The 23,033-nt window shown below is 41.2% G+C and overlaps 1 protein-coding gene across 1 annotated transcript in view; it reads left to right on the top strand.

Annotated features, from left to right (window-relative positions):
* ITK (IL2 inducible T cell kinase) overlaps positions 1–23,033 on the top strand; it is an 86,423-nt gene that overhangs the window by 29,820 nt on the left and 33,570 nt on the right. The window contains exons 3-6 of the mRNA XM_020974614.2: positions 2,049–2,130; positions 4,339–4,467; positions 10,117–10,157; positions 17,329–17,480. Of these exons, the coding sequence (XP_020830273.1) occupies positions 2,049–2,130; positions 4,339–4,467; positions 10,117–10,157; positions 17,329–17,480 (404 nt within the window). The remainder of the gene's footprint in view (positions 1–2,048; positions 2,131–4,338; positions 4,468–10,116; positions 10,158–17,328; positions 17,481–23,033) is intronic.

The following is a 23,033-nucleotide window of genomic DNA, read 5'->3' on the forward strand; positions in this document are numbered from 1 at the left end:
ACATAGACATTCCTATTAAACATATTTTCACATTAGTGATGTTATAAGGAAGAATTAGAACTAATAGGAGGAACCACCAGAAGGAGAAAACAAAACACACAGAAGAAAAAGAAATAGCAAATAGTATGAAAAGCTTGCCTTTTTAATACTGACATTCTACTGGTGTTTCTTTACGGCCACAAGACCTGTAATACAACTGTCTCTGAAGAATTAAAATGACTATCACATAAAGGACAATGGAGAGGCACACTGAGTTTGAGCAGGCTGCAACATATAACCAATGAAGAAGTGGGAAGAATAACAGCAGTAAAAGATCCCATCGTGGAAACATCTGATAGGAAGAGAGGATGGGCTGGTCATGTGTTGTGGGAGAAGGACAGTTAGTAGATAGACTGAAAGATTCACTGGTATTTTCATAATGTGAAATGAAGTCAGGAAGGCCCCTATCATCCTGGGTAGATCTCCTGTGGCACACTTATGAGCAGGTGTGGACAAAGGGTGAACAGAAGGGGTAAACGTGGATGGGTTGCAATTTGCAACTTTGAAGGGAACTCCTAAATTGATGAGATCACAAATCGTTTGAGTATTTGAGTATCTCCAATACCTACAACAATGCCTGGCACCTATTACGGTTTAATAAATGCTTGCTGATGGATTGATTGCTTTGGTATGACTCTGATGAGAGTCATGTAGTTGGAAAGGTAGATAATTATTCCTTTATTGGAGGGTCTCCCAAACTGAAACTGTGAACATGCATTATAAACCTAGCATGGGGATAGAATCTCTTTCCTGTGGAAAAAGGCCCTTATGTTATGACTTTTGTGAAAAAAAAAAATGAAAGACTTGAAATGAAAGAAATTACTTCAGTGCCTAGTGATTGAAAATCTGATTACATATTTTGCATCTAATATCTTTGTATCACCTATTCCAGAAAGAGCAACCAAAAACTGTCACAGAATTGTAGGCTGAGAAATAAGTGTGCTTTCTTAGTAAGAAGAAATTTGTCTTCTGATAGAGTCAAGATGCTATTTTCTGTAAATCAAAGTTATTTTACAAGGTCAACAACCTAATCTACCTAACATTTGTTGTTCAGTTGTGTGTCCAACTCTTAGTGACCCCCATTTTGGGGTTTTCTTGGCAAAGACTCTGGAATGGTTTGCCATTTCCTCCTCCAGCTCATTTTACAGATGAGTAAACTGAGGCAAACAGAGTTAAGCAACTTACTCAGGGTCACACAGCTAGGAAGTTTGTGAAACCAGATTTGAACTCAGGAAGAAGAGTCTTCCTGATGCCAAGCCCAGTGCTTTATTGTATCATCTAGCTTCCCACCTAAAGTTTACTCTTAGACTAAATTAACCAACCACCAAAATATCCGCATTACTTTAATCATTTGGACCAGCTGTCATGTTAAGAGTGCTTGGTAATTCTATGGTATTTTACAGTTTGCTGAGCGCTTTTACATATGTTTTACATACGTTATCTCATTTGAGCTTCACAATAACCCTGTGAGATAGCTTCACTGCTATGATTACCTCAGTTTTGCAGATAAAAAAATAAAGTTAGAGAGGTCAAGTGATTTTCCCACAGTCGTACAGCTTATCAGTATCAGAAGCAGATTTGAAGCCAGGCCTGCCTGACTCCAACCCCAGCAAACTAGTCCCTATAAGATGACGCCTCAGGGTCCAAATGTTTTATCTACACAGCGCCAAACCAATATCGCAGCAGTTCTCAAAGTCTGCTCTGAGATCCCTGGGGTCCTGAGACCTTTACAGGGGGCCTACAAAGTCAAAGCTATGTTCATAATAATACCAATAAGTTTCCATTTCTAATACAGTAAATATTGATAGATATAACCCACATAAACAAAAGCTCTTTTAGATCTTCAATAATTTTTTAAAGAATATAAAGGGATCCTGAGACCAAAAAGTTTAAGCCACTGATCTGAAGAACCAGCCAAAATTCCACAAAGCAAAATAGCATCTTGTTGTCGGCCAACAGGTTTGTGTTGCATTGCATTTACTAATACTGTGGCATGTCTCCCACTCCAGGTGGTCCACGATAATTATCTCCTATATGTATTCGCTCCTGATCGAGAGAGCCGACAGAGATGGGTGTTGGCCCTTAAAGAAGGTAACCAGACTTTTGCCTGTGATTAAAACAATGCATAGCAGTAACAAAAAAATTCATGAAAGCTCCGTGATTTTTTTTCAATGAAGGAAACTTCATTTACCAACCATATAGAAGCAAATCTATAACTTCGTAGAATAATCTTAGAGATTGGCCTGCAGTCACACAGCTGGCATCAGACGTATAACTTGAACTCAGGTGTTCTTGACATCAACTCCAGCCCTCTAGCTACGAGGTTTCAATGCCTCTCTAATAAACCGATTTTGTTGTTTTCTAGCGTTTTAATTGTGTCCAACTCTTTGCGACCCCACTTGGAGTTTTTTTAGCAAAGACACTGGAATGGCTTGCCATTTCCTACTCCACCTCATTTTACAGATGAGGAAACTGAGACAAACAGGGTTAAGTGACTTGCCCAGAGTCACACACCTAGGAAGTGTCTGAGACCGGATTTGAACTCATTAAGATGAGTCTTCCTGAGTCCTGGCCCAGCACTCTATCCACTGTGCCACTTAGCTGCCAATAAACCAATAAATAGTTTGTTTTAATTTAAATAAGGCCCTACCATTACTAATGTGCTTTCTTGCCTAAGATCACCACGTTCAACCACAACGTATTACACTGAGAAGTTTTACTAGAGAAGAGCATATAATTTCCAGGAAGCACCTGAGACGTGTTCTTTGGTTTTGGTTTTTAAGAAAAATCTCTTTTACTTCTACTTCTGTCTTACCCTCTTTGAGTTCTGTTTACTGTACAAAATCTGCAGTTAATCATTTAGAACTGGGTACCCTCAGACTACCTATAGGTGCATTTATTAAGCTCTATTCTGGATTGCGTTGAATGGAATCACAGCTATTTCTGCCTGTTAGAAGCTGCCGATCTGAACTAGATTCACAAAATGTTACAGGTGTAAAGGACCTCAGAGGTCATCTGCCTCCTCATTTCGTAGATGAGGAGACTGAAGCCCAGAGAGCTCAGGCGATTTTTCCAAACTCACCCAAAGGTAGTCCCAGCTCTCCTAACATTGTGCTCTTTACACTGTGACACACTCCTTAGACAACACTGGCACAAACTGAGATCACTGATTGTTCTGCTACTGCCCTCAATATAGGGATCACGGAATCACAGATTGAGAGCAGGAAAGGAACTTTGAGGCCATCTTGTCCCCTCCCTCATTTTACAGAGGAAACGGGGTGTAGAGAGGTTAAATCACTCACTGAGGTCACACAAGGAGTAAGTGGTTTCACACTCAGGTCCTCTGACATAAAATCCAGCATCCTTTCTATTGCACCACTTATTACTCATGAGAATTTCTCTTAGTTATTCTGAGTGATATTCAGCATCGTGGTTCATAAGATTTATAATTAGAAGGAACTTTAGAGATCATACAGTCCATAGAATCAAATTCAAAGCAAGTAGGCCACATGCCTCCTGAAAAACTACCAAATGTTTTGACAAAAAGCAACATAGATACTATTAATTTGTGGTTTTCAATTCAATATTGGGGCAGTTGGGTGGTGCAGTAGATAGAGCACTGGACCTAGAACCAGGACGACTTATCTTCTTGAGTTCAAGTCTGGCCTCAGACACTTAGCAGCTGTGTGACCCTGAGCAAGTCACTTAACCCTGTTTGTCTCAGTTGCCTCATCTTTAAATGAGCTGGAGAAGAAACAGCAAACCCCTCTAATATCTACACCAGGAAAACCCCAAATGGGGTCACAAAGATTTGGACTCAACCAAACAACAACTGAACAATAACAACAAACCAGCATCAGCCTAAAGCAATCTGTCTCTATTTGAGTTTTAGTATCCCTCCCCCTTCCTTTCATTTTACAAGTAAGGAAACGGAGGCCCATAGAGGCTAAAAGACTTTTTGAGATGACAAAGGTAGTAAATAGCTGAGCCAGGATATGGATCCAGGTCTTCTGATTCTAAGTTCAATATTCTTGTCTTCCAACAACGTGGTGAGATAGGCAGTGTAAGTAATATTTACGTTTTATAGAGAAAATGACAATGAGATTTGCTAAGATTTGGCAAAACATAGTAAGTGTCTGAGATGGAATTGGAAATAGGCCTTTTGGTTTCAAGTTTAACGTTTTTTGCAGTAAACCAAAGAGATTGCTGTTGCTAACATTAGGGACTCCAATCATGCCATTTGTCTTCAAAACATCTCAGCTGCCTTTCTTTACCTAAATATTTATCATACTCTTTCAGAAACCAAGAATAACAACAGTTTGGTGCCTAAGTACCACCCCAATTTCTGGATGGATGGGAGGTGGAGATGCTGCGCCCAGACTGAAAAGCTTGCATCTGGCTGTGCTGAGTATGATCCAACCAAGAATGGTAAGACCATGTTCCCCCTTTGAACCCCCTACACCATCATACACGCAGGGATGGTAAACCCTCTGCCTTTCCAGTAGTACCAGGGAATTTCACACATTCATCCATCATCTTGGGGGGGGGGTCCCCATTGGCAATCTGTATTTTCTCATGTGACAAATTTTGTTGAAGTCTTGAGGACTAGGAAGGGAGGAAAACCACCCATTTGAATGAATATAATAATACTTTAATGAGAAAATATGCAAATATCCTCATGTCCCATATTGATTATGCTTTCTTTCCAGGTCTATTTATGTATTTGTTGCCTCCCCCCATTAAAGTGGGAGCTCCTTGAGGGCAGCAACTGTTTTTACTTTTTCATATCCACAGCAATTAGGCACGATTAGTGCCTGGCGCATTACTATGTGCTTATTAGCACTTAAGCAGTGCTCATTGATTGATTCCTTCCTCCTGCCACTTTCTCTTTTGCCCACTGTAAGCTTTATTCATAGTTGTTCTCAGCATGTGGGTTGGCAAAGTACGGGATAATTGCTGCCATCACATGCCTGTTTCTTTACCATTTACGAGTTACCACAAACACCCACAATTTTGAGAATCTGCGATGCCACAGTATTTGCCCCTGTTCAGCACTTGCAAGAATGAGCACTGGACTTAATTCTACCTTCCCTCCCCTGGAACACCAGAGCAACAGAATATAGCAATGTGGCACACTAATTTCAAAATGTTGCTGACCCCAGTGTTAGTATCTGGTGCTCAGGGTACTGACAGGCCTCAAACCTGTCCATGAGTTAAGGAGATGTCTACCTCAAGCATCTAAAGATTTCCTCTGGCAGAATGGGTGGATGAGAACAATTTATTCCGATGGCCATGAAAGCAGCTGAAGCAGAACTTAGCCAGACCTTCAAGGTCATCCACTGCATTCTGGGCCATAGACAGTCATCTTCACTTTTGTCCTGCCACTGGACTTTGATGGCTCTGGAAGAAAGAATGAGGCTGAGAACTTTGTGCAACATGGCCTCACTTCAATCCAATTGATGCACAAATTAAGATGTCACCCCATGATATCATTCGTCCTCTTCGAAAAACTAAGGAAGAGCAACACCTGAAGCTCATCTCCTGGTATAAGAATGGGCTAATTATTCTCTGTTGGGCTCATCTGGGTAATAGGGCCCTTTAGCAATGAACCACAGAAGAAGGAAGTTAAATACAAGAAGACATTGTCCTTCCTTAGGCTGGGGCAAAATGTCACCTCCACCCATGGGAGGTTTATCTGCTAACTGACTGCATGACTTCAGGCAACTTACTTCAACTCTGAACTTTAGTTGACTCATCTGTAAAAATGAGGAAGTTGCCTTAGCTCATGGGTTATTATTCTGGAGTTCACAGAGCTCCAAGGGGTTCATGGATTCTGGGGGTCTGTGAACTTGGGTAGGAAGAAAGTCACTTGTTTGTTTTCTAACCTTAGAATTTCCTTCAATTATGAATTTAAAAAAAAAGCAACCTCATTATTATTTTGAAATGGAGTCCATAGCCCTCACCAGACTGCCGAAGTTGACCATGGCACAGAGAAGGTTAAGAACTCCTAACCTTTCAGTTCTAACACAATTAAACTCAAATACATTAGATTTTGACTTGGAGGACTGACCTAGGTTCAGCTCTGCCACTTACTACCTATGTAACCCTGGGTAATTCATTCAATCTTTCTGGCCTTCTATTTCCTCATCTATAAAACAAAGACATCAAATTAGGTCCCTGCCAGCCAGAAATCTGTGGTCCTATATATGAATCAATGATCATCAATTCAACCAATCTTTTAACTGGGGCACTTTCCATGAAGAGAAATACAGTTTCCAGGAAGAGAGGGTTGAGAGCCGAACTCGAAGTATTCTGCCCTCATCAGACTGTTTTCAGGTCTCGGCATCGTGACTTAAGGAGGTTGGAGAATGTCCAGAGAAGGGTTAGCAGGATGGTGAGAGGCGTTGGATTCCTGCCATTTGAGGATCAGTTGAAGAAACTGTGGGGTATTTAGCCTAGACCAGACTGGGTTGGGGTAGGTGGAGGAAGAGAGGGAATGTATTTTAGTATTTTTAGTACAGAAAGATAAGATTTGTTCTGTTTAGCCTCAAAGGGCCTGACAAGGAGCAATAGTTACTAAGTTGCCAATTTAGATTGTGTGTCAGGAAAAACTTCCTAATTGTCCAAGAGTGGAATGGGCTGCCTTGGAAGGTGGTGAGTTTCCTTCGAAGAGGTCTTCATGCAAAGGCTGGACTAGTTGGGTATATCGCAATGAGGATTCCTTTCATGTATGAGTTGGACTAGATGACTGCTGAGATCCCTTCCAACTCCCAAATTCCACAATGATTCTGGGATTCTGAACAAGGCGCCAGGTTTGGAGCTGGGCATATAAAGGCAACAAGAGAGATTTCTTGTTCTCGAGGAACTAATGTTGTCTTGTATACAAATAAACTTAATCTAAGGTAATTTAAATTGGGAGAGAGCACAAACAACATGGAGAAGGCGTCAAGTGAGCTAAGGATTCCTAGAGGAGATAAAAAGGAAATACAATCCAAGCATAGGGGGAAACATGTTGGAAGATGATGGAGAAGAGATGGCAGTTTAATTGGAATATACAGTGTGTGTGTGTGTGTGTGTGTGTGTGTGTGTGTGTGTGTGTGTGTGAGAGAGAGAGAGAGAGAGAGAGAGAGAGAGAGAGAGAGAATCATTAAAAGTCTAAAAAAAGAAGGCTGAAGCTGAAATATGGAAAACTCCTTGAATTGCTGGACTGAGAGAGTTTGTTCTAGAGATTTTATCCTAGAAGCAAAAAGGAGCTACTGAAGATTTTTGAGCAGGGAAGTTACATAGTCACACCTGAGCCTTATGACAATAATTTTGGCAACTGTGTGGTGGGTGGATAGGAGAAGGACAGTGGGAGAAACTAGAATCGTGCCGACTAATTAAGAGACTATTATAATAATCCAGGTGAGTTGTGATGAGGGTCCAAACCACGGTAGAGGCCATGTCAATAGAGTGAAGGGGGCAGATATTAGTTATTATAGAGACTGAATCAACAAGATTTGGCAGTTAATTGGGATTAGACATAGTGTTGGGGTAGGATGATGAAAAGGAAAGAGTTAAAAATGACTCAGAGTTTCTGAACTTCAGTGACTGGGAAGATGTCAACACCCTCAGTAGAAACAGAAAAGTTTAAAGAAAGGGTGAGTTTAGGGGAAAATATAATAAATTATCTTTTCGACATGATGAATTTGAAGAGCCAGGTGGAGCTATCCAGCAGTCAAAGATGCAGAAAAGAGATAAAGACTGCATGTATAGATTTGTAATTCACGTGTAAAGAGATAATGATTGAAGCCATGAGAGTGGATAAGATCTCCAAGAGGGAGATAGTATAGAAAGAGAATAGAAGAAGGGGACACCCACAGCTAGGGGACAGGAAGAAGAATGACGAGTAAGTAATGAGGTTGGAGGAATAATCATACTAGGTGAGAGTCTTGTTATGGCAGCTAAGTGTATCTGGTAACTAAGGAGGGGGTGGACAATGTTGTCAAAAGCTGAAGTAAAGAAAGGTTGGAGAAAAAGTCATCAGATTAGCAATTAAAAGATAATTAATGACCTTGGAGAGAGCTCTTTAAGTAGAAGAGAGGGGTCAGAAACCAAATTGCAATGTTTTGAGAAGTACATAGTGGGTGAGGAAGTGGAGGCAGTGAATACAGAGATGTATCATTGGAGCGAACTTCCAGATCAATGTGATCACAGCTTCTTTTGAGTGTTTGAGTCTAAAAACTTCATAAATACTTACTGATTGACTGTTTGACCATCCCTACCTCCTCTGATGAGAATCATACATCTGGAGAGGTGGATAACTTGTTCACTAATGGGAGAGTGTCCCAACTAAGACAATAAACATTCTATATGATCCTGGCATGGGAAAAGAAAGACACCTCCCCATTCAATAATTTCCACAGTAACCTTGGGCATGGTTGTACACTGTTCTTTCTTGTGAGACGACTCACGAAATCCTCAACACTGTATGGCTGAGCATGATGCCATCTCTGTTTCATGGTCAGAGAAGCTGAGTGTTGGTAACTGAAGGCAGGAAAACAAAGAAGCCAGCACAGTCAGGGCAAGAGAAAGACCTAAATTCAAATATGGTCTCAGATATTTACTGGCCCTAGGCCAGTCATTGACCCGTTTGCCTCAGTTTCCTTATCTGCAAAATGAGCTGGAGAAGGAAATGGCAAACCACTCCAGTATCTCTGCCAAGAAAACCCCAGAGTTGTGAACAGTCAGATGACTGAAAACAACTGAACAAGGTCTACAAAGCTGGATTATTTCACTTGATCTCCCTAACAACCTTATGAGGTCAGTGCTATATCACTAGTGATGGACTAGCACCATGGAAAGGGCCCTGGCTCTGGAGTCAGATTCTCCCTCTGACAATTACAACCTGTATGACATTGGGTAAAACGTTTAACCTTCTCGGGCCTCAGTTTTCTCATTTATAAAATGCGAGGGCTGGAATAGATAGCCCTTTAGGTTCCTTCTACCTGTAGATCTATTATCCTCCAGTCTCCATTTTACACATGAGGAAACTGAGGTTCATATGCTTAAGTAGCTTGCCCAGGGTTCCAGAGTAAATGTCTGAATCAGCATTTCACCTCAGACCTTCCTGACCCAAAGTAATGCAAAGCAAGTCAATATTATTCAGTAGCACCTGTAAGTATCTGTGCTAAGACACTGTTCTCCCTCAATCTTCTCTTCCCCATGTTAAACATCCCCAGTTCTTTCAACCAATGACATGGCATGGCATGGTTTCAGGTCACCTCCCCCACCCCAGTCATTTTCCCCTAGAATGAGCCTGAGCATCATTAGATGCCAACAGCTCGGATAAAGGAGAGAAGTAAGGAGAAGTAATAGTGATGAAGAAAGAGGAAGAAAAAGATGGAAAGCTAATATGTGGATGCTTGGAAACCACAGCTCATAGATCTGGTCCTTAAAAAAAAAAAAAAGCAACCCAGTAGCAACCCACCTTATCCACCCCCAGCTCAAGTCTGTTCACAAATGATGTGCAGGAGGTGACAAGGAGCCAGCAGCAGTGTCAGGAAATCAGTGATTCACTAGTTCCCTTGAGTCACTAATTCCCACTTTTAGACCATAATTCTTCATCATTATGTAACATAAAGAGCAAATTACCTATTCTACTTTGTGAATTCACACATGTCCACATGCTTCAGTCTTAAATGAACTGGAGCAAATCATTCATCTTCTCTGTTTCTTTTGCTTTAGGTTTCCCAAGGAATCTAGGGGTGGGGAAGCCAGAGTGCTGGCTTCAGGCAGTGGCTAGCATCTCTTAGCCAGGTGAAGTGGGGTTCAGCAGGAAGAAGAGGGCTAGACATAGTGAGCAGACATATAAGCGGAGGAGAGCTTACAGACTGCCGAAAACACTGGTGGGCCCCGAAGTTCAGAATAACTTAGCAGAGAGATTTTAGGCATTTGATTTTTTTTCCCTCTATTATCCTTTTGCTCTCTATGCTGCCCTTTTTCGGTGAAAAGCCCCCACATCCCTTGGGTGTTTGTCTCTGGGGTTTGCCCACTTTGCTTTTATGTTTATTTTGTTTTTCTGGTTGTTCATTTCAGCTTCAAAGAAGCCTCTTCCTCCCACTCCCGAAGACAACCGGGTGAGTAAAGCCTTAGGGTTCCGGCCATGGTTTGAGACTTGCCCCAAGGTTCTGGATGCACATTTCCCCTCTGTTTTCTCTCTCTACTCCTTTTTCTTGGAAACTGTCTAAAAGTAGCATCAGGCCTCAATTCAACTCATGCCACCTAAGTGGATTTCTTGGGTTCATATTACTTTATTTGGCAATCCAGCATGGTGTAGTAAAAAGAACATTGGACTAGGCTTAGAATTAGAACTTGATCTTGAGGACTATTCCCACAACTTAATTTGCTCTGTGACTCAGGGCAAGTCCCTTTACTTCTCTCTCTATGCTTCAATTTCCTCATCTATAAAATGGTGATAATACTTTCCCTACTTCACAGTGAGGATCAAATAAAAATAATTAATGATAAAGGATTGTCATTACACACTGCTTTATAAGCATGAGCTGTTCTATCATCAAATTAAAGTAAAACCCCACCTAACTGCGCAGCATATGCTCAGTGAGCATTTATTGATCCCAGGGCACCCTCTGAGCAGATAACATTTCCTTACATTCACATAGCTCTAGTCAAATCTTTCACTTGTTGCTACTAACTCTGACACAGAATCTCCCACTCTGCTCTCAAGCTCATCCCTTAGCATCAGGTCTCCTCCTTGACCTTTAATTGGGGAGAGTCCAGTCCCACAGATAAAAGACATGATCTGGGTTCTTGAGGAGCTTACATATTAGTTGGGAAGAAAAAACCCACAGAAGCAAGTGGACAACAATGAAAAGGCAACAAATGAAAAGTACCTAGTCCCTCATAACTTAACTCTGAAAGGTGATATCTTGTAGATATCTCAAACTCAATATGTCCCCAAAATAACTCACTATCTTTCTCCCAAGCCCTCCCCTCTTCCCAACTACCTTATTACAGTTGAGCGTTCCACCATCCTCTCAGGTATCCAATGTTACAACCTCAGAGAAATCCTCAACTTCTCACTCTCACTCATGATACCCAATCCATTATCAAGTCTTGTCATTTGTACCTTCGCAGACTCCCTTATATATGCCCCCTTCTGTCCACTCAAACAGTAACCACTCTAGTTCAGGCTCCCACTACCTCTTGCTTGGACTATTGAAATAGCCTTTTAATTGGTCTCTCAGTTCCAATTCATCCACCAATCAGCTGCCAAAGTAATTTTCTTAAAGTGCAGGTCTGACTGCCGTGCACCTACTCAATAAAGTGGGTCCCAATTACCTCCAGGATCAAATATAAAGTCTTCTGTATGGTATTTAAAAGTTCTTTACAACATGACCCTTTCCTACTTTTCTAGTCTTCGTAATACTTTACTCCCCTTCCTGAACTCTAGCTAACTGGTTTGCCTGCTGTTTCTCTAACCCAAACCCTCCCTCCTGTGTATACCTTCAGAATGGCTATCTCCCATGCCTATACCAATAATTCTTTCCTTCCTCATCTCAGTTGCCTACTTTCCCTATCTTTCTCCAACAATCAGCTCAAACCCTGTCTTTTGAAGAAGGCTTTTCCTAGGTCTCTTCCCCCATTTCTCAGCTGTTCTTGCTTTCCCCTCTGAAATCACTTTCCACCTCATCAATAGGTCCCAGCACAAGCCCTAGTTGGTCATTTTTTGGGCCCTGATTGGCTCAGAGTGAAGATAAATAACAAATGTTTCTGTTTTGGCCAGAAATCCTGAGGATCTTCCCCCCTTAGATTGATTTTTTTTAAACTAGGTAAAAGAGGCCATTCTTTGCCTCGTTTCTTAACTAGCCTTAATTACTCAATCACTGAGACATTTCCTCAGTCAAATTGGAGACCTGTTAAAGATCTTAAAAGAGCTAAGGTCTCCCACTGCATCCTGGGCCATGTCCAGTTGTCCTGATCTACATCTTGCCGCTGGACCTAGATGTCTCAGGAGAAGAAAAGTGAGGCTGATGACTTTTGGAAGCCCTTCCTCACTTAAATCCTTGCAAGTCATGGCATCATGTTCCTCCTGGAGAACGAAGGGCAAACAACCACCTTCCACCTGCTCTGCATATATCCTGTGTGTGCCTAGTGATTTACATGTTTTCTGCCCCATTAGACGAGGAGCTTCTTCAGAACTGATTTTTACCTTTCTCCCTATCCTCAGAATTCAGCACAATACCTAGCATGTTCTTTAAAATGATTTTTGATGTATTTTTGATATTTTGATATATAAGATGATGAGATAAGCATGTACCAAAGCTAAGTTTCTTGACATAGCCTTGTTGTAGGTTTTTTTTTCCTCACTGAGCTCAGTGGAGATGTTTGTAACCCCAGATCGAGAAGTCTTCCCCCATTGTTTCAGCTCAACCTGATTCTGCTTCCTTATGCTTCCTGAGGCAAGAGGGGCTCTCTACCCATTTTTCTCCAAGCAGAAGAGTGACATTATAAAACTGGCATGTCCCCAGGTGAACAAACCCTGAATCACTGCACTGGAAGTATGAGCCCATCTCCTTGGCAAGAACTGTACTTAAGTTATTCTGGAAAAATAGCAATATACTCTTCCCTCTAAATGCCACATACAAAGTTTCACAACCTTCTTGGCAACACATTGCAGAGACTCGCCCCACCCCCTCCCTCTTACTTTGGAACAGTGGAAAATGCAATGGATTTAGACTCAGAACACCTGGGTTTAAATCCTTGCTCTTATGCTTACTGACAAGACAGTTTACTCTCTGGGACTCAGTTTCCATATTAGAGGGTTAGAATAAATGATCTCTAAAGTTCCATCCAGCTCTGATAGTTCTCCTTGCCCCTCTTCCCTTCATTCTCTTTCTCTCCCCTCCTCCCTTTCCCTCCTTCCCCTACTCTCCCCAACCTTCCGTTTCCCTTACTTTCCTTTCCCTACTTTCTTTTTCCTTCCCTCCCCTCTCCTTCCCTGCCCTCTCCTTCCCTCCCCTCTCCTTCCCTCTTTGTAGTCATTTGCATCATCTCTTTGACTTTGAGCCCTGGAGTCAGTGAATCTCTCCATAGCTTTCTCCGTCCTACCTGCTAGCCACTAGGACTAACATTTTTTATGTGTTTTTAAACGCACACACAAATAATCTTTTGAGTTAAGTAAACATTGTCACCTTTTCTATCAGAGAAATTATAGAATCGAAGAGCAATGTCTGCAAAATATGCTTGGGAACCCGATGTGTCAGGATACAAAGTAACTGAGAACAGTTTGCTTTTCAATTTGTCAGCAACTTAGCTTCTCGAAAATAAATGTTTCAGTGCATCCAGCCAGTTCCCAATGCTCTCTATTAATAGAAAACAATAATAATAGGGAGGGGGAAAGGGAGATCACCTCAAATCCCCTCATCTCATTTTTGCAGGTTTTTTTAACCTCCTTCCCCCTAAACTTCCTCTCTCATTCTGTCACCCAATGGCCAACATAGCTAGTTTGATTTACACCTCAATATAAACTTTTTGAGTTTTCTCTCCCTTTCTTTGGCCCTAATTTGTCTCCTTCTAAGAAAGCTATTCCGGGGCAGCGGATTGAATAAAAGACAGTCTGCAAGAAGGAAAAGGAATCAAAGAAAAGGGTAGAACTGGAAAAAAAAACCCTTAGAACTTAGAATATTAGGAGTGGGAACGAGGTGTTGGAGCTGGGAAGAATCTTAAAATAGAAATGTCATGGCCAGCGTGGGAATTTCTTTAATTGATTGTGTTTATTTGTTACCAGGATTTTGTTTTCCTCTTTTCTTTCTCATTGGGTCATAGGTAGGAGGGAGAAAGAAAATTATTAAAAGCTCAATAACTGAAAAAGATAAAATTTAGTTTCAAAAAATCTCACAGGGCAAGGGACATGAGAACAAAGACCACGAAGTGTTGGTGCCAGAAGGAGCCTTATAGGATCATAGAATCACAGACTTGGAGCTAGAAGGGACTTTGAAGGTCATTTGTTCCCCATCATTTTACAAGTGAGGAAACTGAGGTCTAGAGAGGTTGCATTCTTCCCCAAGGTCATACAGGCTGTAATTGACAGAACTGAGATTTAAACCTAGATCCTCAGACTTCAACACCAATGCACTCTTTCTACTGGATCATGGTGCCTTGGAGTGTAGAGCAGAGAATGTCATATCTGGAAGGGGATCTGAGAACAATTTTAAAGCCTTCCCAGGTCTCTCTGGAACCATCTATCTCCTTCACCATTTCTTTTTTTTTTAAGCTCTTTTTGGGTACTCAAATTATTTATTTATTTGTTTGTTTGTTTGTTTTGGTTAGGCAATGGGGTTAAGTGACTTGCCCAGGGTCACACAGCTAGAAAGTGTTATGTGTCTGAGGCCAGATTTGAACTCAGGTGCTCCTGACTCCAGGGCCGGTACTCTATCCACTGAGCCACCTAGCTGCCCCTCCTTCACCATTTCTTACAGGATATTAGTATTCCATCACATTCATGTACCACGATTTGTTCAGCCATTCCCCAATTGATGGCTGCCCCCTCAATTTCCAATTCTTGGCCACCACAAAAGCTGCTATAAATGTTTCTGCACACATGGGTCTTTTTCCTCTTTCTCTGATTTCTTTGGAGTATAGACCTAATAGTAATATTGCTGGGACAAAAGGTATGCACAGTTTCATAGCTTTTTGGCCATAGGAACATAGATTGTTAAAGCTACAAGTTGCCTTAGAACAGAGTTGTCAGATCTGAGGACTTTGTGCATGCCTGCAAACTCCCCAGAGTGGCCCAATCATATTAAAATGTAATTGGGAGATGTTTAACAAAATAAATAAAAATGTAATACTACATGGATGGTGTTAATTTGTGGTTAATCCCACAAGGATGAGTTTCTATTTGAGTTTGACACCATGGCTTTAATTGTTTTTTTCTTTGATTATAAAAATGAGGCTTTAGATTACAACATACAAAAAGTGTCAGAGCTGCAGAGAACCTTAGAACACAGGCTGTGAGAACTGAAAATAACCTGAGAAAATCCAGTGGTAGGGCGGGAAGGACAGCTGGAGCATAGAACGTTAGGGTTAGAAGAGGCCTTAAGATAAACTGTCAGAACTGGTAGGCATCTTAGAACATAAAATGTTAGAACCTCACAGGGCTTTTGAGACCATCTAGAGCAGGCTGGGGAACCTTTGGCATCGAGGCCACATGTGGCCTTCTAGGCCTTTGGGTGTGGCCTTTTGACTGAGTCCAAGTTTTGCAGAATAAATCCTTTTATTAAGGGGATTTGTTCTGCGAAGTTTGGATTCAGTCAAAGGGCTGAACTTGAGGACTAACTCCCTCATTTTACGATTGAAGAACTGAAGGCCCAAAGAGAAGTGATTTGCCCAAGGTTCCATGGTTAATTAGGAGCACTGCCAGTACTGAAACCCAGGTCTTCTTATTCCAGTCTGGGGCCTTTTTTTTTTTTTAATAACCTCACTAAAGAAAAAACAGCAAGGAGTATGGATAAATGACTAAGAGAATCAGCAATCCACTGAGACATCTAGAATTGAATATAAGCCTTTCTAGAGATCATGATGTTTCGGAGAGAGTGAACGTGACTTGGTTCATAATCCAGCACAGACTCAACTACCAGCACATAACTAACTGCCTGGGATTCACTGTTAGCACAAATCACAGTAAGAAGGGTGGCAAGCTCTGGTCATTTGACTTTTAGGTGTATGGTACTCTCCTGAGCCTCCTGCTACTGTCAAACTTCTCCACATCCTTCAGATCTCTCTGGTTCCTGAACCAGCTCCTCATTCCCCACTTTCACTTCTTGCTCAAAGTCCATACTCTTGACCACCTGTTCCCTTGTTGTCATTATCCACCACTCGTCCTTCTACCTGAGTTCTTTGTTTTCAGACTCAGACAGTGGAAAGTTTCCAAGTTCCTCCCTACCCCAGCATCTATGAAAACATCAACCATCTCCTTTAGGTTTTCATTGTTAGTCATTTCCAGCTTTGTGTTTTCACAACTAGTAACTAAAGGTATTGAGTCAGAAGTTTTAAATAACAAAACAGTGAAAAGTTTTAAAATTTAATTCACTTTGATTCACAAATACTTAATTACTTATTCAATGCCTGACTCTTTATGAGCTATAGATCATAGATGCGATGTCGCTTTTGCTGTCAAGGAGATTTCCGTCTGATGAAGGGGAAAGCCATGTTTACAAAAAGAAGAAGAAGAAGAAGAAGAAGAAGAAGAAGAGAAGAAGAAGAAGAAGAAGAAGAAGAAGAAGAAGAAGAAGGAGAAGAAGAAGAAGGAGAAGAAGAAGAAGGAGAAGAAGAAGAAGAAGAAGAGAAGAAGAAGAAGAAGATGATGATGATGATGATGATAAAGGGGGAGAGCAAGATTAAAGAAAAGAAGCCCAGGCAAAGTGCTGAGAGGAATTTGAAGTAGGCATCTTAGTTTGTGTGCAGCCAGGGAGGGCTTCATTTAGAAGGTGGCTACTGAATTTAACCACAAAGATTAGAGGGATTTCAACTGATGGAGAGAGGGTTCATTCCAAACGAGGAGAGGGGAAGCTTGAGGAAAGGCATGGAGACAGAAAGGGTCTTGTCTTAGCTCCAGTCTTTATCTTTTTTGTTCTTGTACCTGGAATGAGCCCTGTCCAAGTCCTTTATCTTTTTTTTTTAAGTCCTAAGGTTTTCTGTAAATTCCAATCCCCTCACCTCTTTTTTTTAAATTTAATTTTATTATATTTTCATCTCTAAATTCTTTCCCTCCCACCTCCTCCTCCTTCATTGAGGAAACCAGAAAAACAAAACCTGTTACAAACAAGTCCCTAACCTCTTTTCTTTGATCAAGATAGAGAATTCTGGAAATCCCCATTTGGTCCCACTACAGACCCCAGAATGGAACCATGGGTATTAAATGGGGACCCACAAAATCTCAGTATGGTTTGTTTCCATCTTAGGTGTTGGACATGACAATTTCCAATACTGAGGTTCTATGATCTCAGGGGAAACTCCATGCTGGTACAGCAGCCAGAGTGTATCCATTTCTTCAAGAAGAAAGTAAAAAGCCAATTACCTTCAAAGTGCCCCTTGGTCCCAAATATGACGTTAAACCATCCAGAGCATTTGCAGGTGGTCTTAGCTGATGTCCAAATGTATTGTACAAAGTTTGCTACTCTCATGTTGTCAGAAGATGAGTCTAAGTTCCAATTCAGGGACTGGATGACCACATTCAAAATCTGATCCTCCTGACGCTATCTTTATTTCGTTCTGCCTTCCTTACAGCGATCATTGAGAGAACCTGAAGAAGCCCTTGTCATTGCCTTGTACGACTACAATACGAACGATCCCCAGGAGCTTGCGCTACAAAGTAATGAAGAGTATTACTTGCTCGACAATTCGGAGATTCATTGGTGGAGAGTCCAAGATAAGAACGGGTAGAGTATCTTTTCAATCGGATTTCCAGGACTTGAAGTAGTGGAAGGGGAAGTTGGAACACTTCCTCAAATTCTACTAACTTAGATGACCACTTTGGATGTAGGGAAGAAGAGGGGAAGGTAGAGGAGAAAGGGGGGGAGGAAAGAGAAAGCAGGAAAGAAGAGTCATAACTAGGGTGGGTCCACCAAGACTTCATCCAGGAAATTTAAAGGGTACTGACAGAATTTCATCCTTCACATAGGCAGCCTTGAAATCTCATACATTGCCCTAGTTATCCTAGGGTATGTTTCCTCATCACAGCCCAGACCTGCCTTCCTAGCAGACGTTATAATGCCCTTCAGCAGCCTAAAAACCTTTCAATGTTCCATCCTCCTTCCTCTCCCTAAACCCCAGAAGAGAAGAGCTTCCTCCACCTTTAATTGCCTATAGGGCAAAAATTGCTAATTAGGGCTCTGTAAGAAAGGAAGAGGTTTGTTTCTTTCTCAGAAATAGAAAAGCCCACCTTAAGCACTGAGTTGGCCCCTGACCAGGCTGAAAGTTCCCTGGGTTTTTCCATTGACACCCGCAGTTTAGGGGCTTTGAAACTCATAACAGCCTTATTAAATCTGGCTATGTAAGTATTTGGGCAAGGTTGAAGGTACATCACACAGAAGGACATTTGTTCCGGTAGAAAAAAAAAGGTATCGTGTACTGTGTACACTAGTGTGCTCTTCTTAATGTAGTCATCAAAGGTATACTTCTGTTAATGTCTCCTTCTGAGGCTTTGTGGTGTGGAGATGACAGTTCTTGAAAACTATGCTGATGGAGCACAAGTTCTGAGAGGTCCTACCAAGCTGGGAAGGCTTAGAAAACAGGCCAGATAACTGGTGGCCATCTGAGGATCAGCCTACATGTATGCAGAGAAATTCATAACCTCTAGCTTCCTCCCATATTGACCTCAGTACTTAGTGATCTTCTGTTACTGGTTGGAGTACAGAGGCCCTGGGAAGTTCCTATAAGCCTATCAATCTCTTGGTTCTGGTAATGTCCAGTGTGGATGCCTAGGGGTGGCCTTCTCCCTCTCTTACCCTAACCACTTCCAGTGATTCCAATTATGAACTATAAGTATGCCCGCCTATCCTGTGCAACCAGAGTTTGCCACAGAGGATACTAAGGGGTGAGGGTTCTCTCACCTTTTTTTGACATTACAAGGACAAGAAGAAGGCACATTGGTTGTCCAACAGATATTAGAATTTTAGCATTAAAATACTGGAAAATCTCACATAAATCCTCTCAAATATAAATAAATGACTAAAATTTGAAAATGGTACAAATTTAGGGATGTGTGTAACTCAGATTTTAGCCCCTAGTTGACTTACATCAAGTGCCAACTAACATGCATTTGAAAATTTGTCCAAACTCTGTTATTATTCCAGACTTTCGTAGCGCTAAAAGGGGCATCAGAAGTCATCAAGGAAACGTCCCTTATTTTATAGATTAGGAAACTGAGGCCAGAGATGTGCAGAGTCTCATTATTAGTACAGAAGAGCTCAAAGCCAGATCTCCTGACTCTTCACTAAGTGTTCATTCCTCACTTCATAAACCTCTCTCCAGACTCTTCTAGGAGGGACATTCTGCGTCTGTTCTGTGGAAGCAATTCGAGTAGTGGAAAAAACAAGGGGGGTGGTGCCAAAAGGCCTGAGGTCAAGGCCCAGCTCACAGCAGCTATGTCACTATAAGCAAACCTCTTAAAGCCTTGGAGCCTCAACCTCTTCATCTGTCTAATGGGGATAATGATCGTTGCCAGATTGACCTCATTAACTATTTAAGAGCCCACCAGTTGTAGCTTTTATGAACAACTGCTGTGCACTTAAATTGTTAATGAGGCCAGCCTGATACCAGCTGGTTTCGCTATTATTTGGACATTTGGCTGAAATACTTCATGCATTATGAGTATTCTTTGGTTCTGTCAGGGGGCTTTCACCCAAGTAGAGGAAATTTGACACCAAAGAATGGCTCTTTATACAAAATGGCAAATTCTTATTTATATTTGTTTTGAGTTTTAGGAATGACAGTCCACTTGCCTTTTTATTTTATTGATTCTATTATTGTTGCCAGCTCTGATCCTGATGCAAACTTTAAAAAATATTCATGATATTGTATATGGAACTAAAACCAAGTACCACAAATCTATTCGCCTGCATAGCGATTTATGACATTGATCATTAAGGCTCTACTTTTTCTCAGCAAAGTCAGCATCAAGAAAATACTAATGGTGTGTAACCTACTGTTTGCTGAGAATGCTGTAGAGGCAAAGGGAAGGAAATAAGCATTTATAGAGCACCAGTTAAGTTCCAGGCACTGCGCTAAAAACTTTTACAAATATGATTTCATTTTATCCTCACAACAACTCTTTGAAGTGGGTGCTATTCTCATCCCTATTTTACAATCGAAGAAACTGAGGTAAACATAAGTTAAGTGACTTAACTGGGGTCAGATTTGACCCCAAATCTGCTGAGGCCAGATTTGAATTCAGGTTTTAGTGACATCAGACCCAGTGCTCTATCCACTATACCACCAGCTGCCTGAGGGGATTCATTCATTGGGGTAAGGGGCAGATTATGTGATCTTCTAAGGTTCCTTCCAACTCTAATATAGTTCTATAGTTCTTTGGCTATGAAAGGATAGAAGATAAAAATATATGAACATATTGTGAGCCCTGTCTAGCATGAAAACCCTCTACTTCTATCCTGTCTTCCTCCAACAGATTACTCCTTCTGTTATCTCTACTCTATCACTCATCTTCAATCTCTCCCTGTCTAGTGGCTTCTTCTTTATCACCTACAAACATGCTCATGTCTTCCCCATCCTCAAAAAACTATCATTTGATCCTTCCATCCCTGCTGATAATCATTCTATATCTATTACGTCCTTCATAGCTAACCTCCTGGAGCAGGTTGTACTAGGCAACATGGATGACTAGAAGAATTTGCCTTTTTATTATGATGTCTGATATTATTAGTCAGTCAGTAAAAAAGCATTTATTAAATGCTTCGTATCAGGCACTGCACAATTGCTGCCCTCAAGAAACTCCCATTGTAATGGGGGAAACATGTAAGTAAGTAGATATAGACATAAATAATATATTACAGAGATATAATCTCAGAGGGGAAGGCTCTATAAGCTGAGGGAACAGGCTTTGAAGATAACACTTTCTTCCCCATTTATTCAAATCATTGAAGGAAAGATGTTGGGGGATTTTTATTTATTTTTTTGCTTAAATGACCTGAATAACAGTCTCTGTTCCTCTGTATATGGCACATAATAAATGCTTATTGACTGACTCAATATTTAAAGAGCCTGGGTTGTAAGGTCAGCCAAATACTTTCCTCACAACAAGCCTGACAGGTTGGTGGTGAAAGTATATATATCAAATAAGATTAATTAACTCACCCAGGATCACACAGCTTTAAGTGTCAGAGACAGAATGCAAACTCAGATCTGATTTAGGTCTAGAGCTTTCTTTTATACTCCTCACTCCTTTTCCCTTTCCCTTTTCTTTTTCTTTTTCTTTCTCTTTCCTTCCTTCTCTTTCCACCCCCTCTTCCCCTTTTCCTCTCTGTCTCTCCCCCTCCTCCTTTCCCTCCCCTTTTGATTTCCCTTTCTCTTCCTCTTCCTTTCCCTTTCTTTTCCTTTTCTGCTTCCCTCACTTCCTCTGCACAACCTACTCTTTAAAAAATTAATGTCTTTTGTCATTACATAAATCATTTCCACCCCCTCCCAAGCTTGTACCATCTTGTAAGAAAGAAAAATGGTTAAGCAAAATTAACACAGCTCCACGTTTGCCAGGTTATGTAACGTTCTGCGCTCACAGTTCCCCACCTCTATAGTTACTGCAATGCTAATGTTGAATTCCTTCTTTCTTGTAACATGCTGTAAGTATAGGACCTGCTATGCCAAAACAAAGCCTTCCTATGGTGGAAGCAAGCTCTGGCTCTGGCTCTAGCCATTCTACAAGAGGCAGCTACATGGTACAGCGGATAGAGTGCTGGATCTGGAGTCAGGACGACTTACGTTCAAATGTGACCTCAAACACTCACTAGCTGTATGACCCTGCAAAGGTCACTTCACCTCCACCTGCCTCAACTGTAAAATGGGGATGTTGTTGTGAGGATCCAGAGAAATACTATTTGTAAAGTAGTTAGCATAGTACATGGCACATAGTAAGTACCTAATAAATGTATATTCCCTCAGGTGTATATTATCACCTTGGGTAGAATGTAAACTTCTAGAATGCAATCATGTGTGCTGTTTGTCTCTCTGAAAGCTCTTAAAAACCAGGAAATGGGGGCAGTTAGGTGGCGCAGTGGATAAAGCGCCGACCCTGAAGTCAGGAGGACCTGAGTTCAAATTCGGCCTCAGACCAAACACTTGACACTTACTAGCTGTGTGACTCTGGGCAAGTCACTTACCCCCCAATTGCCTAAAAAATAAAAAATAAATAAAACCAGGAAATGTATTTTGTACTTTTATGGTTCAAATCCAGCCTTATTTACTAGCTATGTGACCCTACACAAGTTACTTAACCTCTGCCTACCTCAGTTTCCTCAACTGTAAAATAGAGATAATAGCAGCAGCTATCTTGCAAGGTTGTGGTGAAGATCAAATGAAATAGCATTTGTGATACACTTAGTGCAGTGCCTGGCACATAGTAGGCACTTAATAAATGCTTGCTTCCTTCCTGCAAGGTTATTTCCAGTTTTTTAACAAAATTAAAAGAAAGCAAAGCTAGTCCCCTGAAGAGTTAAGCCTCAACAGGTAGATGAAACCATCTTATCTCCCAAAAGTCTTCTCTACATAGATCTGACATTTTCTGCTAAGCATATTTAAAGCTAGTCGTTCAAAAAAAAAAAAAAGGAAACAGGAGAACCTGAGTTCATATCTGGCCTCAGGCACTTGACACTTACTAGCTGCGTGACCCTGGGCAAGTCACTTAACCCAGATTGTCTCACCAAAAAAGAAAAAAAAAGGAACTCAAGATGTGTTTTCCCTTTGGGGAGTGTAATCGAGGTAAGGGAATGAGACTTCCAGTGGAAAGAGGGTCAGATTCAGAGTCAGAGGACCTGGGTTCTAATCTCAGGTAGTCACCTATGTGAGCTTAGACAAGTCATTTCACTTCTCAGTGACTCAGTTTCCTGAAATTTTACTATATATATTTAAGACACCATTTCCAGGGTGTAGTGAGTCATGAGCCTGCTCTTTACATCAGTTTTCACTCCAATCTTACAGGAGATGTGGACAGCGCTTAAATCAAAACCCACAGTTTGAGAGGTTATGTGAGTCGATGACTGAGCAGCAGATCACAAAAAACCAGAACTCAAGTTTTGCTCGGTGGTTAACTTGCAGAGAGAAACTGGCTTAGTAACATTTTCTTCGTGTCTAAACTCCAACAACCTGAGTCTAGTGGGATAAACGGCCCATAACTAAAAGGAAATGAATGAGAAAAAGGTTGAGCCAACCCATACACAGAGAAATAGAGGCTGCTAGTCAGGTCATTTAGGCAAAAAATAAAC

Source organism: Phascolarctos cinereus, unplaced genomic scaffold (assembly GCF_003287225.1).
Source record: "Phascolarctos cinereus isolate Bilbo 61053 unplaced genomic scaffold, phaCin_HiC Scaffold_2;HRSCAF=192, whole genome shotgun sequence".
In the NCBI taxonomy this organism is placed as follows: Eukaryota; Metazoa; Chordata; class Mammalia; order Diprotodontia; family Phascolarctidae; genus Phascolarctos; species Phascolarctos cinereus.